This window comes from Acipenser ruthenus, chromosome 1 (assembly GCF_902713425.1).
Source record: "Acipenser ruthenus chromosome 1, fAciRut3.2 maternal haplotype, whole genome shotgun sequence".
Lineage (NCBI taxonomy): Eukaryota > Metazoa > Chordata > Actinopteri > Acipenseriformes > Acipenseridae > Acipenser > Acipenser ruthenus.
Genome location: NC_081189.1, coordinates 53,036,566 through 53,060,780, shown reverse-complemented (window position 1 = coordinate 53,060,780; position 24,215 = coordinate 53,036,566). Strand labels below are relative to the sequence as shown.

Sequence of the window (24,215 nt, the reverse complement as noted above, 5' to 3'; positions counted from 1 at the left end):
CACTTTTATATACCAGAGTTTATTAATTAATACAAATTCAACTATGTACCCTGAATATTCATTTTTAATGGTGATGCAATGTCTTGCTATACTTGTATAGAAAAAAATATATTTACATTGTTTGTTTCTTATTCTTTTTCCAGATCTACTGGTGCTACAAAGCCTGCTTCAGTTCCAAAGGTATGTACATTTACTGTAAAGCTGTACATACATAATGGAGAGAAGAAAGGACTTCAACCTTTTTTTATGGCTTACTCGAGTTTTTATGCAGGGTGCATCAATGTGCTTCAAATGTAATATTGGAGCAACAGACCTCCAAACTCCTCAACATGATTGTAAACATCATAAAACGGCAAGGGAGATGTGAACATAATTATTATTATAGTTGAAGCTATTTTTCATGTTAGTGATAGTTAGATACATACAGTAGATAGCACGTATCTATAGATCTACAACTCAGCAATACATGTAGAAGCCTAATATTTTGATACTGAAATGAACATGTTTAGTCATTTTTTATATGCGTGATGTTTTAATTGTCACTTGTGTTCCATACTATCTAAATATTCTGCATGTGCAATATAGGCATGTAAAAAATACATTTTTGATCTTCAGTCATTTTAGCTTTGTCACATACATTTGATGTACTGATGCTTCTAAATGGCTATGGTAAAGTGATTGGGCTAATATTTTCTCATACTCCTAGCAATATATTGTGTGAAATACTAAAATATGTGGCATTTGTAAAATCTAAAAAACTGATTATCATTTCCTGTATATATACCCCAGTCAGAAGACTGCATTTTTAGCCTACAAAGAAGCATCAGTGCAGTGTGTTGCATGTGTGTTATGTGTGTGTGTGCTTTGTGTTCTTGTTTAGGATGAGCCTCAGGAGATATTTAAACCAGTACCCATTGCATCTCCTCTTCCTACTGCACCCAAAAGCACACCTGCTCCCAGCGCAGCCTACAATAAGACAGCTAGGCCTTTTGGAGCTACTGCAGCACCCAAAGCTGCCTCCATTCCATCAGCATCATCAGCGTTCACACCTGCTTCCACTCCCCATTCCTTTGCTGCTCCCCCACCACCCCCCTTTGCAACGGCTGCTGCCCCTCCTCCACCTGCAGTATATGCATCTACAAATGCTAAACCCATCCTAGACGGGCACATGCCCCCACCCAGTGCAGCTAAAGTTACAGTAGCACCATCTGTTAATGTCCCACCGCAGCCCTCTGTCTATAATACCCCCATCAATCTCTACTCCAACAACAACGCCTGCGAGGTCGCTGAAGGCCAGAGAAGAGGACTGAACCAAAAGGGCGCTGCACAGCACAATGGGTAGGTGGATCTATAGCCTGTCTCAGCTGTGAGTTTTTGTGTATATAGTGCTTTAGCACAGCATCCCTTTGGTTGTTGATTTAAAGTAATGTTGCAGCCAATTTTTCCAACATTTCTTAATATTATACATTTAATAAGTCCTTAATATTTTATTATTTTGCAAATCTCACTTTATCTGCTGTATTTGGAAAATGGAGAACTTCCCCAGCTTGCCAGTCATTCATAGCTGTTGCATATTTGTTGGCACCAAGAAATGACTTGTCTATTAAATCAACAGAGTGACTCCACAGGGGACAATTTGGTTAAATGAGTAAGCAGCAAGGTAAAGCAATAAAGCATAAAATAAGAACATGATTCTGAGTTCCTTCATCCTCAGTATATGCTGACTATTTGTGACAAGAACTATATTATACATACAGTACAGTATACCAAGCCACACTTTTAATTCCATCAAACAAACAAGAAGCACATGTTTTCCACTGTACCACAAATAAAAAGCATGACAGGTCAGAAATTACCAGATAATTTACTTTCAAATGCAGTGTGCTGTAAATGTACATATTTCCTGGCTATCAGATCAATGTTGATGTAAAACTGTTGCACAGTACTGTTTTCAAAAGTTAGCAATGGTGTGCTGGGCTAAATCACATGCTCACTTAAATCACAAAAACTCCAGTTGATTTAAACTGAGCAGTAAACATCCATCATGTAGATCTCCAACTGGGATTTTTTTTATGGAAGGCAAATTGCAGAACAAAAATATGCCATTAATTTCCTTCCTTCTTATGATGGCCAAATCTGTTGCTAACTGTGTTACATTGCAGTGGTCACAACATTGTGATAGTTCTTTGTTCCTTATATTTTGTGTATTTCATTGCTGTGCTTTTAAACACTGCTTTTTTCCCTTTATTTGTATTCTTTAATGCACACATTCACAAAAATAAAACACCTTCAAAAGTGATAGAACACTCAGCTTATTCAATCTTGAAGTTCACCTACGCAGCTAATGTTTAGAGCAGATTATTATTATTATTATTTTTTAAAAGACTTAACATTTTATTAATTGAGGATTCCATTCATCATGCATATAAATATTGACACTGTACATGCTTAACTGTGCTTCTGGTATTGTGAAATGAGCAAAGAATTTAGTGTTGAGGTTATGGCTCTGTTGCGCACATGACCACTTACTCTCCTTTACCCATGGGTGTGCTTACATCATGCCCTACTGTACTGCTGGCATGCAAACACAAAGTTACAGAGTTGTATTGGACACGTGTGTGTTGGGCATAGCAATAAATACACATCTTGATCTCAGATGTTGGGCATTTGCTGCATTAGTGCTGTAAACATCTGCTTTAGCAAAGTAAGAACCTAAGGCTGGTGAAATTGTAATGTGAGTCATTGACCTTCTATGCATATATTTAGGCTACTGTCATTTTATTTGTTTACATTAGATCTACCTGGCAGGCTGTATGTTTTTGGATTTGCCACGTTGTTGACCGGATTTTTATTATTATTATTTTTTTTATCATGTATAAGAGCAAAAAAAGTTATCTTTTTAAACTGTGACCACACCATGAAAACTCACAAAGCTGCGAAAATATTTGTCACAAACAGTACAACCCCTTATCCATTCTCAAACCAAATATATACAGGAGCTGAGGAGGGGGGATAAAAAAAAAAAAATGTTTAAAAATTCATGAGCAAGGTGAAATGCTTCTGCATATATTCAAGTATCAATTCTTTATTCTATATCTTTCAGTATATTTACAGCAAGGCACTTCAGTAACAGCAATTTACAAACTGTAAGTTTAGGTGCTCCCAGCAACTTGTGCATTGTGTTGTAATATATGCATGACTAATTAAACAAGTTAAGACATCCCTATGAGCTATTTCTGAAAGCATTTACCCAGCTGTTATTTGGCGTTCATGAGTTGTAACTGGTAACCGGTGTCAATGTAAACCTGCTTTTAACAATATGAACAGAAAGCCACCGACATTGCCAAAAGACTGTTTATTGGAAAATATTTGAGGTTTAAAAAAAATCTATTTATTTATAAGATAGGGATTTTGTTCTTTTAAAACCTACTTTTTAGTTGGATGCATATTTTATAAGCAGCCCAGCGTGCCTTATATGTACAAAACTAGGCTATGGAATGGAAGAGTAAAAATTTTAAATAAAACACGTACTGAATAATATGGCAAACAACTCGCTGTCCAAAACTGTGAATTTCTTGAAACATTCAAGTTGGAACCTTGTTTCTCTTCACATAAAAAAGTGTAGCTGTATTCCAGTTTGCTTAGTAGCAGTGGAGCAGCTTGCAGAACACCTCTTGCAATCACAATTATTATTTTAATTAAAAAAAAATTAACATTGTGTAGCCTTGTCAATTAGCTCACTTTTTTTCTTTTAAAATGGCTTATTTCGATTATTTTGAAATCCAGTTTGCAGCTCATGAAACCTTTTTCAATTATTTTAGAGGGTTTATTAGTTTATTCTCATTTTTTCAGAGAAACTCTCCTTAAACATTCCTTAAAACAGTCCTTAAACTTTTGTTAATGGGGCCCTGTGAAGGGTAGCGTTGATTTCGGGCAGACAAACGACAGGAATTGCAGATGCAGGAGACGAGATTACAGTTCAAGAGCTTGGCAGCACACTTTTATTGAGTTGCAAACCAAAATTAAACAACTAAACAAATCAATGAACAAAGTAGCACCTGAGCAACGCAAACATGGTGCAGGGACAGAAAGCACAACCTGCTGCTCTCAGTCCTCCCTACTACTAACCCTCACAGGAGCTATATACATTTTAACATTTGCAGGGCGTCTGCCCTGCCACAGGCCCATTTTATTATTATATGTTTCTAAAAGCCACCATCATGCCACACAGATAAACAGTGTGACTTGTTTCTAGCCCAGTGTTTATTCTTGCCTTGGAATTTATGTATATTGATGGTTCCCTTTCAAGTACAAAATGTAACCATTACCGAATGTGTATTTACCTTCTAAAGACCCAAATCCTGAATATTGTATACCAAAGCTGCTCTTTTAGCGTGTGATGCAGTCATGACCCCGCCCCTGAGGGATCAAAAGTACTGCACTCGCAGTTTTATATGTATTTGTAATTTTTTTAATTACTGTTTTTTGAAAGAGAGAACATTTCTCATTGTTTTATTTGCTTTACAGGTATTGCGCAGGCCTGTCTGCAACATGGTGCTTGACAGCAGCGCTGTGCAGGACCAAGATACTAGCTTCGGCTTTTTTTTGGTTGTATTACAACCACAGTATCTCGAGGCCACTTTGGTGAACAGCTATTAGCATCACCATTGCAAAGGCTGTTAGTTTATTCTGCAAGCAGGCTTCCCTCAGTCTTGTGTTGGTACTAGCTGAGTGGTTTTGCCAGTGGCTTTTACTGTACATTGCCACCCGTGGTAACTGCGACCAGATGAGCCTGTACCGAGGTCACTGACCCGCTCCCGACCGAGGTTACCGCACTGGTACCGACTTGATGCCATCCCGGTGCAAAAGTCACCGAACCAGCACCGAACTGACCTGGTACCGACCCGGTGCTTAAGTCACCGAACCGATTCCGAATCAACTTGGTGCAGACCAGGTTCCGAACCAGTACTGAACCGGTTCTGAACCAGAGTCTGAGCAGGCTGCAAGCACAGAAGAACATACTGTCCATCGCCGTCTCTGAGGAGATGGGCGAATAGGAGCTGGCCTTCCTGTCCTGAGGATGTGGAGTTGAACGGCACGTCCCCAGCAGTTAAGCTTTCTCTGTCGGCAGAGCTCATACTGCTAATCAAGTGGGCCACTGCAACCTTGGCCTACAGGAGGGGAAACAAGGCAGTTCATCTGCCCGGGGTGATGAAATCGCAGGGGAGTTCCCAGCAGCTCAGAGTGGAGGCTTCACCCCTAGGAGGTAAGCCTCATCTGGGAGAGGTTTGGGAGAGCAGAGATAAACCTCTTTGCCTTCCAGGAATCAACTCGCTGTCCTATCTGGTTCTCCATAATAGGAAGCGGGAAACTGCTGGGAATAGATGCTTTGGCACACCAGTGGCTGAGGCATCTGTTAAAAGCCTTCCCACCGTTTGCGTTGCTCCTGCTATGTCTGAAGAAACTCAGGCAGGACCGGGCAGGTGCTCTTATACCCTTTTACACTCGCAGACCCGACCCGTGAGTGCCTGGGACCCTCACGGGTTGGGTGTTTTTACACTTGCAATATACCCGAGCCAACCCGTACCGTGGAACTCCAGCCTGATAACATATCTGAATCTGGCTCGGGGCCGAAGCAGGCCATGGGCGGGGTTATTGACTTTCGTCATGACACTGGTGCATCTTGACTCTTGCATCTGTAACCTTATTGCTTTTAGCTTTATTTTATACGTTTTAAGTTTATTTTTTCAGTGTATACTGTCGTTGAAGTTGTCTTTTCACAGATTAACAACTGTAAAACTAAAGTATTACGGATTTGTACAGTATTTTTTTTTCTTTTTTTATTTCACTAAATGTGAATCTCCAACATTAACAGTTTGTAAGTATTTGACGAGCGGGTCAATGTTTAGATTTAACTTGGGCCCATCTGCTAAGTATTAAACAGAAATAATGAAACTCCTTTAACTTACTTTAGATAAGACATATGGCTTTAATGTCGCTTTATAAATAACTTAATTGTAAATAAAATAACAGCGAAAAGTAAGGACCATCTTTGTATAGAGCTATAATAACCAACATATTCAAGCATGACTTCATAGTTATTTTTTATTATCATTATTACTAATTTTAGGCTACAAAAAGTTCATACTGCCAGCAAATGTTTGAATGACAAAGCATGAGGAAAAAAAAAAAAAACAACTTTTTTTTGCCATATGCCTCCTCTCTATTCTCTGAGACTCGGCACATTCGTTACGTGTGACGTCATTTGGTCGACTTGGCTCGTCAGTGTAAAAGCAACTCAAGGTACCCGAGCCATACCGGGCTGGCTGGTCTCTGCACAGGCTTAGCTCAGGCGTGCCAGTGTAAAAGGGGCATAAGTAACCCCATACTGGCACAGGAGAATCTGGGTTTCAACCCTGATGCAGCTTCTGAGCAGCTAGCCGTGGAAAATGCCGAAACACCACGACCTGCTCAGGGGACCTTATGGCATCCCAACCCATCGAGCCTGCAGCTCTGGGTCTGGCACCTGAAACGGCTGCATTTGAGCAGTGTGGGACTTTCCAACAGGGTTATTGACACCCTACAGAATGCCAAGGCAGCGTACATGCGTTCCCAGTACGGGTACAAGTGGGGCGTCTTTCAGACATGGTGTATACCTTTTTGATGAGGAGAAATCTCCCTCCACGTTAAAGGACTATATGGCAGCTGTTCAGCTTGCCATGTCAAGATTGACTTCCTGGTGGGGCAATTTTTGAAAGGGTCTTGGTGGCTTCATTCGCCTATGAAGGACATTGTTCCTTACTGGAGGCTAAACATGGTGCTTAATGCACTCATGAAGACTCCATTTGAACCCCTGCATTCAGCTGAGCTGAAATTGCTCTTTTAAAGCGGCTTCCTTGCGTCCTTTCGCCTCCACAAAACGGGTGAGTGAGATGCAGTCATTACCTATTGCGAAAGCCTGCTTATTTTTTAGGGCTTTACGGTCGTTCTGCAATCTTGCCATTGTGATGGCTTTGGTACACTCACCCATTCGGTAATGGTTACATTTCGTACTTGAAAGGGATCATTAGGTTATTATCATAACCCCTGGTTGCCTGAAATAGAAATGTAACCATTACCCTTCAAAGTCACTGCATACATGATTGCAGCAGGCTTGAAGGAAAAATGTTGCTGAGATCTGCGAGCGCAGTCCTTTTGATCCCTCGGGGTGGGGTCACAACTGTCACAGGCTCAAAGAGCAGCTTTGGTGTACAGAATTCAGGATTTGGGACTTTAGGTAAATATCCATTTAGTTATGGTTATATTTCTATTTCAGGTAACCAGGGTAATAAGCATAACGTTTCTTCCAGTCACATAAGCCTTTGGTCTTTGGGTATCCATAATATTTTCACTTAATGGACCCTAATTTGCATGCAGTAGGGTTCGCGGCTTTTTGAATCCAGGCTAACTACTTTGAACCTTCATCAAAACTGGGTTCCATGTCATAATTTTTCTTTGTACCACTAAAGTGTTGCAGTGGTCCAAAGCTATATTGGGTCTCCTGTGATGCATAAACTGTATTTAAGTATTTGTTTTCACGTAGGCTGTCTGTCTGTATGTCTATACTAGGTCAGCCTCTGTATACAGGCGGTTTCCTGTGCTAGCTGTCTGATCTTTCCAATCAGCTTTCTGTGCTACTGAGACACTGCCAGTGTTAACAGGTTTTTAGCTACACTGCTGTCGAATTGGCAGGAGCCTTTGCGACTGAAGAATATTCAGAGTGTCTCTTTGCTGTTGCTGTTACTGCTGTTGCTGTTACTGCTTTTGCGTCCCTGACAACGAAGGCTACTAGATATTTTCCAGTTAGCAAGCGATCTGCAGCCCCTGTCTGTTTAACACTGCATGCTTGCAGTTACCAGTGGCTCTTTCAGGTCTTCACCTGCACACCACTTCTCGTGGTACAGAGCCGGTAACAGTGAACCATTTTCAGTACCGCGTCCTGTTCTCGGTGCTGTGGTCGGTACCAGTGACCTGGGCACTCCTAGATAACCAGAGCAGGTACCAAGTGACCAAGGAGTCCACCCGTTGTCTCTACTGCTATTCCCTAATGGACAGTGGTCATCCGCTCGGCATAGATGTGCTGGCCCACACCAGATGGCCCAAAACTGTGCTCTATGCTTTTCCACCGTTGCCACTGCTTCCACTGTGTGTGGAGAAGATCAGGCTCCGGTGCTGTTAGTAGCCCCAAAGTGGCGCAGGTGGACCTGGTTCTCGGCACTGGCACAGCTCCTGTATGATCCCTGAGCAGAGACACTTGAGCCGTCTCGGGTTGTCTGACAAAGTCATTGAGACTCTTCAGAATGCCAGAGCAGCATCTACACTCTCTCAGTACGGCTAAAAATGTAGTGTATTCCTGATATGGTGTCCCTCCATGCTTAAGGTCTACCTGGCAGCTATATCTGCTTGCCATATTAAAATGGACTCAATCTCCCCAGGATCACACTTCCTGGTGGGACAGTTTTTGAAGGGTGCTCAGAGGTTAAGACCCCCTAAAAAGGACCTTGTTCCTCGCTGGCAGCTCAATGTAGTGCTGGATGCACTTACATTGCCATTTGAGCCCCTACATTCAGCAGAGCTGAAATTCGTGTCCTTAAAGACAGCTTACCTGCTTGCTATTACCTCTGCCAAGCAGGTAGGTGAAATGCAAACATTCTCAACAACAAAAGCATGTTTGGTTTTTTGTGGAGGCCAGAACTAAGGTTACACTCTGCACTAATCCTGCTTTTCTCCCTAAAAGCATTCTGCTTTCCATACCAACCAGTCAGTGGAATCAGAGGCCTTCCATCCACCTCCTTTCCAGTCTGACAGGGAGAGAAAGCTTCATACGCTCTGTCCAGTTAGGGCACTGGTGTATTATGTTGATCTCAACCAGAGTTGGCAGCAATCCAAGTAATTTGTTTGTTTGTTTGTTTGTTTGTTTGTTTGTTTCGGGTCTAAGTTCCACGGACAAGCCCTGTCTAAATAGCGGCTGTCGAGGTGAATTGTAGACAGTGTCAGGATTGCATACGATGTAGCCAACCTGACCACCAGGAAAGGTCATTAGTCACTCCACAAGAGGTCTTGCATGGACTCAAATGCCATGGACCCTTAATCGGTCATCGGACAGAATGCTAAAGGCAGTTTATCTTCCTTTTTAGCACATCTGTCGGTGCTGCAAGTTCTTCACTTGTGCCGGCTTGTGTAATATGTCCCATTCAGTAATGGTTACATTTCATACTAGAAATGGAAGGTTTAGGTTATTATCATAATCATAGTTCCCTGAAATAGAAATGTAACCCATTACCCATTCAAGGTCGCTGCGTTAACTCCAACGCAGCAGGCCTGAAGAGAAAAGGGCGCTGACCCTAATGCGACAGTCATGTGTATCTCCTGGGGGTGGAGACAACATCTGATACATATGGGGCTCTTAAAGGAGCAGCTTTGATAAGTGCCATAGGCGTAATTTACACAGGGGTACGCGGGGGAAATGTCCCCCTCACTTTTTCATGGTGGGTAAATGTCCCCCTCACATTGCAGGAGTACTAAAACATTTATTTCACAATAATTTATTGGTATAATCACTTGTCTGTATAGAAGCCAATGGGAAGAAAAAAGGGATGGATTCTGGGATCACTGGTGCCAGATCATGAGATGGTGTTTTAATATGAGAATCTGGATCAGGCGCCACTGATCCATAATGTTGATCCGATCCTGGAGCTGCACATACCTGCAGCTGCACATACCACATTGCTGTATCCAAAAACACAGGAAAATGGTTTAAGTTTGTAATTCACCATAGCTCATGTTATTTACTAATGTTATCACACTGAGGTTTCTGTCTACATACAGTGTAACTGTTTATTTTGAATTGAAAAACTTTAAAATAGCAAAATGACCTTTGTGCCTTGTGCAAATAAATATAGACCTCAATAACAACTAAATACATTACCAAAAACTTTTTTGCAAAAAGCCATGTGTGTTTGTTTTCTTTGGCAGCGTAGATAGGGAAGCCCCATCCACACAGAAACTCGTGTTGAAGTTCTCCCGATTTAATTAATTGGTTAATTTTTTGCTAATCGGGAGATGGTCACCAATATAAAAACCCTGACGTTTTCCCTGTTCCGGGTGGAGTGTTGTGGGTGTTTGAGAGGAGGAACGGGAGTGGAACAAGTTTAAAGTTTGAAACTCATTGTCTGGAGCTTGGTGTTATTTACATTATCGTCGATACACTGCAGTTTGAGGTTCAAGCTACATCTACATATTTTAAGTGGATGGAAGCTGGAAACTCTTTTTAAAAACACCCTTTTCTTATACCAATACAGTACTAGCATCAGTTTAATTCCCAAACTGTGTTTCAATTGTGGGGAAAAGGGCAATTCTCATCCCTCTGATTAAATCTGCACTACTGTGCACTCGCTGTAGCGCTCAATGCTGCCTCAGGGGCCGGTTGTACTAAGGGATCTGATCCTGGATCCAGGCTCCGATCTGAGCAAAGCTTCAGTGCACTTCAGAGGCTGAAGTCATGGCTTCAGAAGCGACTGAATAATACAGCTTTTTGCCAGATTTGTCACTCATGACAACATTGTGCCAACAATTTATTGTTTTGAATGATTGCCGCAGGAATGTCTTTGGATCTTTTAATTAGACATACAAGGGATGCAATGTTTTGTTATACTTGTTTGTAACATATTTTATTATTTCATATAGACTAGTCTTCATGCATGCTACAGAAACTAACCACTTTTGAAACCAAAGTTACGCCACTGATAAGTGCTCGGGTAGTTCGGGCTATAAGAGATATATCCCATTTGGTAATGGTTACATTTCTATTTCATGGAACGTTAACTTCCCTAGCATTTGATTTATATAGTTCTATTTCCTGGCACTTTTATATACTGTATGTAAAGTGAATTCTCGTTAATACGAATTTCAAGGGACCAGCAAAAAAAATTGTACTACCAGTCTAAGCCAAATGCATACTGTCATTTTTTATTGAAGTTACAGTAACACTGAAATCAAATTCCAATTACAGAACAAAGTATTATACATTTAAAAGTATTGAAAATACAGTTGGAAGTGAACTTTTAAAAAGTATATATTGCAAATTAACCACACTTTCGATCTGCATGTCCCATTCTGATCAAGGGCATTTTTAAACCACTATATCCGTCCTCAACATCAGATATTGAGCAAATCGGAAACGTTGACGACTTGCATCCACAGTTTGCAGTTCATAGGCCTGTGTTCTGTTTTGTCCCGAGTGGTTGAGAAAGTGTTCACGGTAATGTTGAAATCTGCAGCAACATCTTTCTTTTTCTGTATGGTGCTGCATTATCCACTGGTTTCAACACTTCCACTTTAATCTGCGAAGATATGATGCGTGAGCCATATGGCAACTTTTGTTATCCCAAAACAGCACTAAAATACACTACAGAGGCACTAATCTGGATGCAAGTTAATATATTTCCCATTATCCTTTACACTCAGCTGTTCGAACTAGAGCGATTTAGGGTTATTCTATTTTCTTACCTGGTAGGGCTCCAAAATAATTTGCACTAACAGGAAATTCGTGTTAAGTGAATGTGTAATTTACAGTCGGTGACTGCTAGATTTGGCCAGGACCTTGTAGAAAATTCATAGTATCACATGCGTCTAATACAAGTTCATTTCAACAAGAATTTACTGCTGTTCTAATTACTGGCATTTTATGAATATAGTTCCCTGGCTATGTATGTATGTATGCATGCAGGCAGGCAGGCAGGCAGAGTCACTTACCCTCCTTGTGCTCCGTCTTTCGGGTGAGACGTAATTGTAAGTGACTCTGCAGCTGATGCATAGTTCACACACCCTAGTCTCTGTAAGTCGCCTTGGATAAAGGTGTCTGCCAAATAAACAAATAATAATAATGTATGTATGTACTCCACTCACTTTCCTCATAGTTTCCTGGAATTTATGTATAGAGTTCCCAAGTGTTTAATGCATATAGTTCCCTGGAATTGTATGTAGTTAGTTCCTTGGCACATCAATTACATGAAAACAAAGCATGCAGAACTAATGTGTGTGCACAATATACATGTCTCCTTATATTGACTCTGTTTAAAAATGTTATCCACCATAAAATGTCACTTTGCCACCAGATTTTGAAAGCTAGACCAGCATACAGCGTGATTTGTTCCACCCTGCTTGGGAGTGTCTACCCCACAAGTATATGTTCTTCTCGATCTCCAGAGGAAAGGTATATGTGTGTATTCAGATAATATTAGTACTATTGTAGGCTGAATCTGATGGGCTCGATCTTTCTTTCTGTATAAAGTTAAAGCCAACTTTAAAATATCAAGATTGTCTTAGACAGCATTTACCTTAGTGGCCTTCAGCAAAGCTATTAATATTAAATTGGAAAAGAACCAGTAATGTCAGGCAATTATCTTTTTAACTTTAATATTGATGAATCAATCAATCAATCAATCAATCATTTTTTTACTCTATCAAATGTATCAGTAATATATATTGTATAAATATTATAAGATCGTTTACATCAACATACTTTTAGATGTATAAAATTAACCCAGAAGCAAAACTAGTGGCTTAAAAAATTAAGCACTGTAGCACCTGAATCAAGGAGGAAAACAGATCACATACTCCTGAAATGTAACCTCACATTTAGAATGAGTACTTCTTTTCCAAAATCAGCACAGCATTAATAATAATAATAATAATAATAATAATAATAATAATAATAATAATAATAATAATTTAGCAGTCTGCTAAATCATGTTAAATTCTTTAGATAAAAATAAATTAAGTAGGAAAAAAAACCTTTCTACATTGATTTCTACAAAACTATACCGTTCTGTCTCTTAAAACTGATCGAAGGAAGACATCACCCAACAGTCTGTAATCAGAATACTTTAGGCTTGGAGAACCAATAGAAAGCCTGTATATTTACAGGACTTTTCCACATTTTATTGTGTTACAACACGGAATCAAAATGGATTTAATTAGGGTTTTTTGCCCCTGATCAACACAAAAAAAGTCCATAATGTCAAAGTGAAAAATAAAATCTACAAATTGTTCTAAATTAATTACAAATACAAAACAGAAAATAATTGATTGCATAAGTATTCACCCCCTTAAGTCAATATTTGGTAGAGGCACCTTTGGCAGCAATTACAGTCATGAGTCTATTTGGATAAGTCTACCAGCTTTGCACATATGGACACTGCAATTTTTGCCCATTCTTTTTTGCAAAATTGCTCAAGCTCCGTCAAGTTCACCTTTGGTGAACAGCAATTTTCAACTCTTTCCACATATTCTCAATTGGATTGAGGTCCGGGCTTTGACTGGGCTACTCCAGGACATTGACCTTTTTGTTTTTAAGCCACTCCAGTGTGGCTTTGGCTGTATGTTTGGAGTCATTGTCCTGCTGGAAGAAGAATCTTCTCCCAAGTCCCAGGTCTCTTGCAGACTTCAGCAGGTTTTCCTCCAGGATTTCTCTGTACTTTGCTGCATCCATTTTGCCCTCTATCTTCATGAGCTTTCCAGGCCCTGATGCAGAAAAGCATCCCCATAGCATGATGCTGCCACCACCATGCTTCACGGTAGGGATGGTGTTCTCAGGATGATGTGCGGTGTTAGGCTTGCGCCAAACATAGCACTTAGCGTTGAGACCAAAAAGCTCTATTTTGGTCTCATCATACCATAGAATCTTCTTCCACTTGGTCTCAGAGTCTCCCACATGCCTTCTGGCAAACTCTAGCCGAGATCTGATGTGAGTTTTTTTCAACAATGGCTTTCTTTTTGCCACTATCCCATAAAGACCAGTTTTGAGTGTCTCCCAGCTCAGCCGTGGAAGACTGTAACTCCTTTAGAGTTGCCATAGGCCTCTTGGTGGCCTCCCTGACTAGTGCCCTTCTCGCCCGGATACTCAGTTTTTGAGGACAGCCTGTTCTAGACAGATTCACAGTTGTGCCATATCCTCTCCATTTCTTAATAATGGACTTTACTGTGCTCCGGGGGATATTCAAAGCCTTGGAAATGTTCTTATATCCTACCCCTGATTGGTGCTTTTGAAGAATCTTATTCCGGATTTGCTTTGACTGTTCCTTCGTCTTCATGATGTAGTTTTTGTTAGGAAATGTACTAACCAACTATGGGACCTCCCAGAGACAGGTGTATTTAATCTGAAATCATGTGAAACACCTTAATTGCACACAGGTGGACTCCATTCAACTAATTATGTGACTTCTAAAGACAATTGGTTGCACAGGAGCTTATTTAGGTGTGTCATAGCAAAAGGGGTGAATACTTATGCAATCAATTATTTTCTGTTTTATATTTGTAATTAATTGAGAACAATTTGTAGATTTTATTTTTCACTTTGACATTATGGACTTTTTTTGTGTTGATCAGTGACAAAAACTCCTAAATAAATCCATTTTGATTCCATGTTGTAACACAATAAAATGTGGAAAAGTCCAAGGGGGGTGAATACTTTTGAGAGCCACTGTAGCTGTCTAACCTGTTGTGCACTGAATCAACAAGAATACTAAACGCCTGCCTGTGTGGCACAGTTACCCTTAATGATATGGAGCCATCTTGCTGCAGATCTTTGAAGAATAAACTTGTTTTAAGTTGCTTTGGACATAAATAAGGCCAAGGGGGTTACATACTTACTGTTCTACTCAATTGCAGTATTTGATGGCAGTCATCAAACTAAAAATCTTCTGTCTGTTTGATTGTAAATAAATGTAACATTTGCTAACCACTTAAAGGGTCTGTAACCGTTATCCCATCCTGATGAAAGCATGAGATGTAGCCTACACTGTGGTAGTGTTACAGGGTGTGAAAGGCCCATTGAGGGGGGTGTCTGCATGCTAACATGCCCTTGGCATCCTTCTAGTGTTTTGGTTTAGCAGTGGTGTCAGGAGGATAAATTAAAACAGCCTTGTCATGCTTGTGTTTGCTTTTGTGATTTTGTTTAGGCCATGCTGCATTTTGCTCAGATTTTAGGTTTGGATTGTCAGCCACTCATTCAACTTTTTCTTTTCATTCTCTTCTTTGGTGCCCCTCAGTTTCTCTGTCTTAATAATTGTCTCTTGTGTTTCTATGCTTTACTTTTCTACCAGCAGTCCTAAAGTAAGAACAGTATTTCTTATTTTTACACTTCAGAAGTATTTTGTGTCTTTACCTTGTTATAAAAATATTCTTCTTTATAAAATCAGGAGGACTGTGTAGTTGGTTCTAGTCTGGAGTTATTTGAATGTCAGACATCATTTTAAAAGTGTCTAAGAATGTAAGTGCTTTGTCCGTTTTATAGAAAAAAAGGAGTGTAGAAAAAAAAAAAACATTTGTGTCTTGGAAGTGTGTCAATTCTAAATACACTTGAATGTAACATTTTTTAGAGCAAGGGGTGACTCCAGGCTGTCAGAAGTTTAGATTATAAAAATGACTCCAAGTTAAGAACCAGAAGACAAGCCAGTTAAAATAAACTAAAGAGTTCAACCTGAGTGTGTAGTTATTGGCATTTCTATTTTTATTGATCTGGTCAGAGGGACTGCACTCGTAGTGAGAATGTACACAGTATTGGTTGTTGGACTGAAAAAGAAGCGTGCAATGCTTTGTTTTTGTTTTCAGTAAGATATTTTTTATATGAAAGACAGATGTCTGCAGCACATGTAGTTTGGCAATTTGTGTCTGACCAGCATTAGTCATGTCTGTGAACTGTCCAAATACACACCGTTACAGAGTAGATAGCGGAAAAACACTCATGACTGTACTGTAATTTGAATTAAGAGCTGGACAATCATGTAGTACTCTAGATCTTTCCTTCAGTCTTAGACATTTAAGGGTCAGTGTGGTATTTTGTGATTGAAACAGTGATTGGTGGTGGGCATCTACCCTTAATTATAGAACATGGCGTTTCTATCCCTGTGATTTGTGTATAGAAAATGTATGTTTACTAAATCACAGTTGACTACAGTTGAGACTTGTAGATGGGGCCGAAAAACACCCCAAGTAAAACCACCTCTCCTTCAGATATTCAAGTATTACAACAGGTTGAAAAGGAACTAGGTAACATACATTTTATGATATTGGACACATAAGAAATTAAACTTTGTGAAAATGTAAATGGTGTAAAAATCCCTTTAAGCTGTAGGAAGACTACAGAAAATGTTAAGGTCATAGATTGTAGCGGCACTGTAGTTATGGTTTCAACTTTGTTTCTATTTTAAGCTCTGATTTTCAGCCATTTATATCTTGGCAGTTGTAGGGAGTAGAGTTTATTGAATAATTTCTCAATGTTATTTGCAGCTGGCAGTTCACGTTTTTTAAACACTGCTCTTCATTTGTCTGACTAAGTAAGTTAACTCAGAACAAAGAAAAGCCTTTTTCTTTGTAACCTTGACTTGTTTTTTTAAACTTTCAAATATATGTAATTACTTACAATAGCTAGATTTAATTAGAGGCGCCAGCACCTGGGAATTCTAGGGAGTCAGTCGTGGTTGAGCAGAAGGCCTCAATTTATCACTTGTCACTACAGTTACTGAGCTAGTCCTACTCCCTTTCTCATTTTCTTGTTACAATTTCAAAGGTGCAGTGCAATTAGAACTTAATCGAAATTTTAAATACGTTGGCATTTAAATATAGCACTCTCCAAGTTTCATATTCCTGACATTACAAGGTTTGAAAACTACATTAACATTATGGACTATTCGCATGGAAATAATTTGATCTCTCTTTTTTTTATTTGCTGTTAGTTGCTGTTTTATTGCACTGCTCCCCCCACCCCCACCCCCACCCCTACCTCCACCTCCAACCACACTCTCCCCACCTCCTGCAGCTTTGCATGGTGAAGAGGAGGAGGTGATATCAGTAGGCTCTCTTGAGTATGGTGAAGAGGGTATATTAGAGCTAGATCCCTAGCATGCTGGGTTTGAGCCAAAGAAGGTAAAACAGGAATGAACCCTTAGCGGTCCATTTATTCAGTCTCAGGCGCGTCAGGTCCAATTTATTTTCACACGCGCTATTTATTTTACACGCGCTGTTTTAAGTGGTTTTTCTTCACAGTAAAACAGGTTTAAATGGCACTGCGTATCAACAGGACACTCAGTACTGCATCTCCAGCCCCGCCCCACCCCTTGTTCCTTGTATTTTTCGCATACCTCTTCATAGTCGTGCATACTGATAAATCATCTCCTGATCACTCGTTTTATCACAAACTCCTCAATAATGCGATCCAAGTCATTATTTTATTACTGTAACATCTCAAAAAGCTCTGCAAATGTCCGTGATATTCTTTGAACGCTGGCTGCGGAAGCAGCTATCTTGTTTGTTTACGGCCGTGTTATCTCTGTGGTGCCAGGGCTATGTGTATTGCCGTTTTTTTTTCGGCTTCTCACAGCTCCAATCGGTCTCACTCGGCCATTGAATGGTTTTCTAAGCTTTTTCCGGAGAAAAAACTACTAGAGACCTGTGCTTTAAGTCTTTTTGATGATGTCGGACAGGGTCCAACATCGGACCGGAAAAGGAAAATTGTAATGTCGGACCTGGTCCGACATAGGACCACTAAGGGTTAATGGATTCACTGATGTCCATTATGCCTGCTAAATCTATTGGCCAAATGGCCCCACTTTCCTAATATTACCTAGCTGAGGTGAAGGCCTCCTGCTGCAGGAATTGTTTCAACCCAGTATCTGTAACACTTACACCGTGTTCCAGGGGTGCAGTCCACTCTTTGGTGTTATCCCCCCAGCTAAGGGCCCTCTATTGTATGCTGTCAAGTCAGATGTTACTTAGGCTCCTGGTAAATGGCCTAAATGCCCCTCAGCTCAGCAAAAGACCTTTGTATCCCTCAGTGGTAAGGCCTATACTGCTGCAGCCCTTATTGTTATAATATGGGGTTATCAGCTTTATGTGGCAAATTACCAGGTTAAACTGTTGGATTAACTAGAGGCTGCTACTTTATCTAAGCACATGATGACCTCAGCAGTACACACTGGGGATGCTGCAGACAGGACCATGACAACATGTGTGTGGTCTAAAAAAGGCACGCTTGGTGGCACACACTAGGTATGCCAACTCCATTAAGATTTGGGTCTTGAATTTTAGGGCCATACATTTGGCCCTAATGTTGATGAGCTTTTCAAAACTCGTAAGGAGTAGAACGAAAGTTCTAAAACACTTTCTCAGTTTTTATAAGTCAAGACCCCCCCTATAAGAGACCCCGTAAACGACAACCTCAGTGTCCAATATAGCCTCAGGTCTCTGATACCCCTGATGTTCGTGGTAGGAGTTGTGGGGCTAATGTGTCTCATGGTAGTGGCTGAGGGTAGCCAGCCACTGCAGATGCCTCCGCCTCTAAAACACCTGTCCCTTTCATGCTGTCGTGCCTTTGTATCCAGAGCTATCCTCTTTGGCCCCTTTTCTCTCAATGGCAGGCATTCACAGATACCTGGGTCCACATCGTTGTGAGGAAAGGATATGCTTTGGAGTTCCAGCATGGCCTGTCTTCCTTTTGCAGGAGTGGTGCAGACCAAAATGCTGTACTTGAAATCCCAGGCCCAGGTTATGGGAGATGAAATCAAAAAGCTTCTGCAGAAAGGAGGCTGTGTAGTCCAGTGGTTAAAAAAGGGCTTGTAACCAGGAGGTACCCTGTTCAAATCCCACCTCAGCCATTGACTCAGTGTGTGACCCTGAGGAAGTCACTTAACCTCTTTGTGCTCCGTCTTTCGGGTGAGACGTAGTTGTAAGTGACTCTGCAGCTGATGCATAGTTCACACACCCTAGTCTCTGTAAGTCGCCTTGGATAAAGGCGTCTGCTAAATAAACAATAATAATAATAATAATAATAATAATAATAATAATAATAATAATAAAAGAGCCATTTCTGTTGCCAGTGAAAGAAGCCCAAGGAGGGTTTATTATGTTCTTTAAGACCAATTTTAGATCTCAGGGGTCAAATGTATTTCTGCAGAGACAGTGTAATGGGGAGACCTGTGCTGGCTATCAGGTGCATGCATGATCCTGCAGGGGGAGGGTCAGAATCCCCATGGGATCCGCCTTCCAATCACAGCAAAGACACAGAGGTTGGGTGAGGGTGTGTAGCATGGCTCTGTCTGAGTGGTCGGGAGGCAGGTCTTGGGGGGACGGTCGACCAATAAAAATGACACTCTGCTATTCCTTCGGTCTAGGAGAACCTACAGCGGGAGCTCTGTTTGGAAACCGGAATTAAAATAAAATTAAAAGACACCAGTGTCTGGAGTGAGGAAAAGGGGCAAGCAAGCCTGGCTGAGGAAGACGGCTGCAGCAAACCTGAGTATCTTATCGCGTACCCTACAAGGATGTTACGTAGTTAGCTAGGGAGACTGTGGGACTCTGCGTGTAGCAGCTCCTTTTGTTTGTAGTTTGTTTAAGAGTGTTTATTTTCTATTTTTCGTTCACCTTCTGTTTTGTGCTTTAATTTCCAGCACCTGTGAGTGCTAAAAGAACTGTGTGTGTTCCCCCTGGCGAAAACACTAGGAAGTGACATTTCAAAGAAACCTTTCTGCATCCTGTGTTTTCAGTGAATCACCCTCAGAAATCATGGTCAGAAATTCAGGTTTCTGACCATTCCTGAGATCCTGTCCCCTCTCCAAAAAAGCAGAATGGTACACTTCGGTAGACCTGAAGGATGCCTATTTTCACATGGTCATCTGGGAGGTCCATCACAAATACCTGCATTTAGCAATTGAGTCATTGATGTTCGTTATAGTTGGCAGAGCCAGTAACTGGTGTAAAATATTTGGACTTCAGCTTGTTCTCCACATCAACTGCCTGCAAATGAAGGCTATGTGGCACACTTTGTCTTCTCTGCAGCCCCACTTGGAAAAAAAATCAAGATGACCACTGTCAGTAAATCAAGGTCAGTACATTAAATCTAGAAAGAAAAATGCTATCCCTCTCCTTTAATTATAAGATCCAGTACCTATTTTTTTTTTTTTTTTTTACAAATTAACCCATAAAGTTATGGTAAAATATAATTATTTAAATAACATGCATTTATTCATGCTAAATCATAATTTTCGAGAAGATGGAATGGAGGGAAGGAATCGGAAGCTGGGAGATGAGGGTAATATAAAAATTATTGGAGATGTCTTAATAGCGGGTGGGCACTAGCCCCAACAGCCAGCAGATGATAGGCCTGAGAAAAATACCAGTTTATTGCTAGTTTTGATCCGTAACTCTGCTTTTATTTTTAAGACTTAACTATTATCGTTTGGTTAATCTCCATATTCCAGTCCACTGTTTCATTATTTTGTTTATAAAATTGAACATTTCATTCTTGATATTAGAGAAAAATCACACATCCCTGTTTGACCTGTAGTTTAACTTACTGCATCCAAAATGCCTACCGGTTCACATTAGCTGTGATTACAGTTTAAAATATGTTGTTCTTTACCATACTACTTATTTTGGACAGTTCTTGATTTTGGCAGTTTAGTAATTCAGATTTGTGTTGATAGAGCATCCCATATCTGGCATTATCTTAAAACAAAAAACAAAAAACAAAAAAAACTTGATGTGCTCTTACATATGTGCCAATTTGAAAGCCAGCATAACGTCCCATGTTTTAAAAAAATGTATTTAACCTTTGCTAACATGAAAATAATTCTAGGTTTTTTAAACTTGTTTAGAAGTTGTATTTTTTGGGCAAAACCTCCCATTATAGGCATATATACCTGTCCTCAGAATCATTGTGTTAAATTAATTGAGTTTCCGTTCTGGCAGCCTGTCTCCACTTTTACCTATGGATATTGCTTAATACTTATAATATCCAGTGTTGCTCTATGTTTTTGTTGTCTTTGTTTTATTTGACTTCATAAATAATCAAGTTGTGCCAAAATAATCAGACTTTGATTGGCCAACAGAATCGGGTGATAATGTGTTTGTGAAGAGAACCAATGTGCTATGTTTGAACGTTATTTGATCCTCTGACATCAAAAAGTACCTGCTGTATCCCAGGATGCAATGTAGGGCTGCTTATTACAATGTCAGAGTCACAATAAATCAAAATATTGTGTAAATCAAAAATATTGTGCTGGAAAAATATTGAATAGTAAACAAAAAATGGTATAAATTAGTAAAAACTGATATTTAGTTAAAAATAAATAAATAAATAAAAATAAAAATCCTGTCATTTTTCGGTAAAATTCGGAATAAACCGGAAAAGCAGGACACTAAGAATACCATTCGTAAGTGATAGCTGATCATTGAAAGAGAACGTTAGGTTACCTATTGTAATCCTGGGGTGCGTTCAATAGGCAGAACGCTCCAGAGCATTATGTGGCTCTTTCTATTGAACGACCTGCACGCCGAGAGAGCTTTGTAACGTTAGCTAACATTCTGAGGCGCTTATTCGATGGGCATTTCCAAATGGCAGAGGTACGATATCAGTGTGGCGACTGTGGTGTAATTTCCCGACATATGAGACTTTTTGACCAACATATCTGTGCATTCTTTTTCATAAAAAATGATAGTTTATTTAAATTTAACAGCGTATTTATTTGAATATTATTCCTTTTAAACGCAGTGAATCTGCAGCATCGCATGCAGCATTCGAAAAGCTCAGCTTGTTATTGTTCGGTCGGCCTTACATTAAGGAATATTTTTTTAACTGCATTTAAAAAGAAAAATAATGGACGAATACTGCTGTGTTAAAGGTGAACTATATGTAACTCTGTTTTTTTTTTTTTATTAATAGTTTTTCTATTTGTGCGAGATTAGGCTTCACAGTGTATCTCAGCTGAAAAAGCACAACAGTATAAGAACATAAGAAAGTTTACAAACGAGAGGAAGCCATTCAGCCCATCTTGCTCGTTTGGTTGTTAGTAGCTTATTGATCCCAGAATCTCATCAAGCAGCTTCTTGAAGGATCCCAGGGTGTCAGCTTCAACAACATTACTGGGGAGTTGGTTCCAGACCCTCACAATTCTCTGTGTAAAAAAGTGCCTCCTATTTTCTGTTCTGAATGCCCCTTTATCTAATCTCCATTTGTGACCCCTGGTCCTTGTTTCTTTTTTCAGGTCAAAAAAGTCCCCTGGGTCGACATTGTCTTTACCTTTTAGGATTTAGAATGCTTGAATCAGATCACAGCGTAGTCTTCTTTGTTCAAGACTGAATAGATTCAATTCTTTTAGCCTGTCTGCATACGACATGCCTTTTAAACCCGGGATAATTCTGGTTGCTCTTCTTTGCACTCTTTCTAGAGCAGCAATATCCTTTTTTGTAACAAGGTGACCAGAACTGAACACAATATTCTAGGTGAGGTCTTACTAATGCATTGTAAAGTTTTAACATTACTTCCCTTGATTTAAATTAAACAATATATCCGAGCATCTTGTTGGCCTTTTTTATAGCTTCCCCACATTGTCTAGATGAAGACATTTCTGAGTCAACATAAACTCCTAGGTCTTTTTCATTGTTCCCTTCTTCAATTTCAGTATCTCCCATATGATATTTATAATGCACATTTTTATTGCCTGCATGCAATACTTTACACTTTTCTCTATTAAATGTCATCTGCCATGTGTCTGCCCAGTTCTGAATGCTGTCTAGATCATTTTGAATGACCTTTGCTGCTGCAGTGTTTGCCACTCCTCCTATTTTTTTCTATAAGATTTAAATCATATTGGAGAGAAAAAAAAAACAGTCGTACTTGTAAGACTTTTGCAGAGGAACAGAAAGGGCAGATGCAGGAGCTCATGGAAATGCAGAAAGAAGGTTGCAAAACAAAGAAACTAACTGCTAAAGTCATTCACAGATGTATTTAAAGAACCATTGAAGAAATAATTTATTTGGAAAGTTTTTATTTATTTGATTTGCTGTATACAAATGTTACTGGGTTGAATAATTGTTGAAAAAATAAATTGTTCTATTTTTGGAAAGCTTTATTTTTTATTTTGCTGTACAACAACACTTACGTACAATAGAAACCTCTTAATTGCAAGCGTAAACTGCTCTGTAGCCACTTGTAAATAAAACATGCAATATGCATATTGAACGCAGTCCTGGTTCTCTAAATGGTAACAGTATCACTTACTCCTCCTCATTGCTGACATGCCCCAGTCAGTGACTGGGGAAAAAATGGGAAGAGCAGGTGCATCTTGCTGCCAGATATAGCATTCGCAAGGGTCGGGGTAGGCACCTGCTCAGGTACGTCAAGCTTTAATATTGTGCTTCCGTGATAAGGTTACAGGTAGTGAACTACCCATTCGTAAGTGATACTGATACCTTTTAGAGAACAATAGGCAACCTAATGTTCTGTAGCCTTTTTTCTGTAGCTAAGCAGACACCAAAACTCATGCAAAAGTAAAAGATTACCCCCAAACAGTAATGAATGCCCATACCAAGTTTCATCACAACTGCATGAGCGATTCTCAAGATATCCTGTACTTTAAACAAGCATTCAGGCGTCTCCCCTGTATCCCTGTCACCAGGGAGAAGTGTAAATAGAAACTGTACTGAAGCTAATGAGGTAGCAACATTCATTTTAAAACCACCCTTAATAAAACATATTTACAAAGTTTAACAGCAGATGATTAGGGGAGCAACACTGATTTTCACTGCTCTCTTTATCATTGAATGCTATCCTGCCATCACATCTCAGCATCTATGCTAAAAGCCTAACCTGGGTGGAGCGGAGTTATGGCTGGTATGGCATTTCCTGACTTTTGTGACTTCATGCTGCACTATTGAAGTTAATTTAATTGTCATTTTTTGTAAGGAATTTCTTGACTTGTGTGGCTTCAAGTTTATGCCATAACAATTTTTTTAAATTAAGTTATGCTTTCAGCTCAGGGTTCTATTTCTGTCTTGCCTGTAATTATGTTCTCTCACCTCTCTTACTTCTGTTTGCTTTTCTGGCACTTGATGAATTTATTCCAACCTCTGTTCCTCTTTACACCCTTCTTAAGGAAAAGTCCACTTTGAAGGTAATTTCTTTTGGAAACAAACAAGAAAGAAAATGAATTAATAAGGAATTTTTTTAAAGCAAACCCAGTTGTTTAAACTGTGAACCAAACACTTGATCTGGCGACTGTTCACTGTCATTTTATAAAAGATGGTTCAAGTGTTAGTTTATTTACTGATTTATCTATTATGAGCCTTACAGATAATACAGTAGTACACAGGGCACCAAGAAAATGTCCTTTGTGTACTAC

The 24,215-nt window shown here is 39.7% G+C and overlaps 1 protein-coding gene across 1 annotated transcript in view; it reads left to right on the top strand.

The window, feature by feature from the left end:
• Positions 1–24,215, top strand: part of LOC117421249 (PDZ and LIM domain protein 5-like) — a 134,231-nt gene that overhangs the window by 65,553 nt on the left and 44,463 nt on the right. The window contains exons 4-5 of the mRNA XM_059026137.1: positions 144–180; positions 881–1,338. Of these exons, the coding sequence (XP_058882120.1) occupies positions 144–180; positions 881–1,338 (495 nt within the window). The remainder of the gene's footprint in view (positions 1–143; positions 181–880; positions 1,339–24,215) is intronic.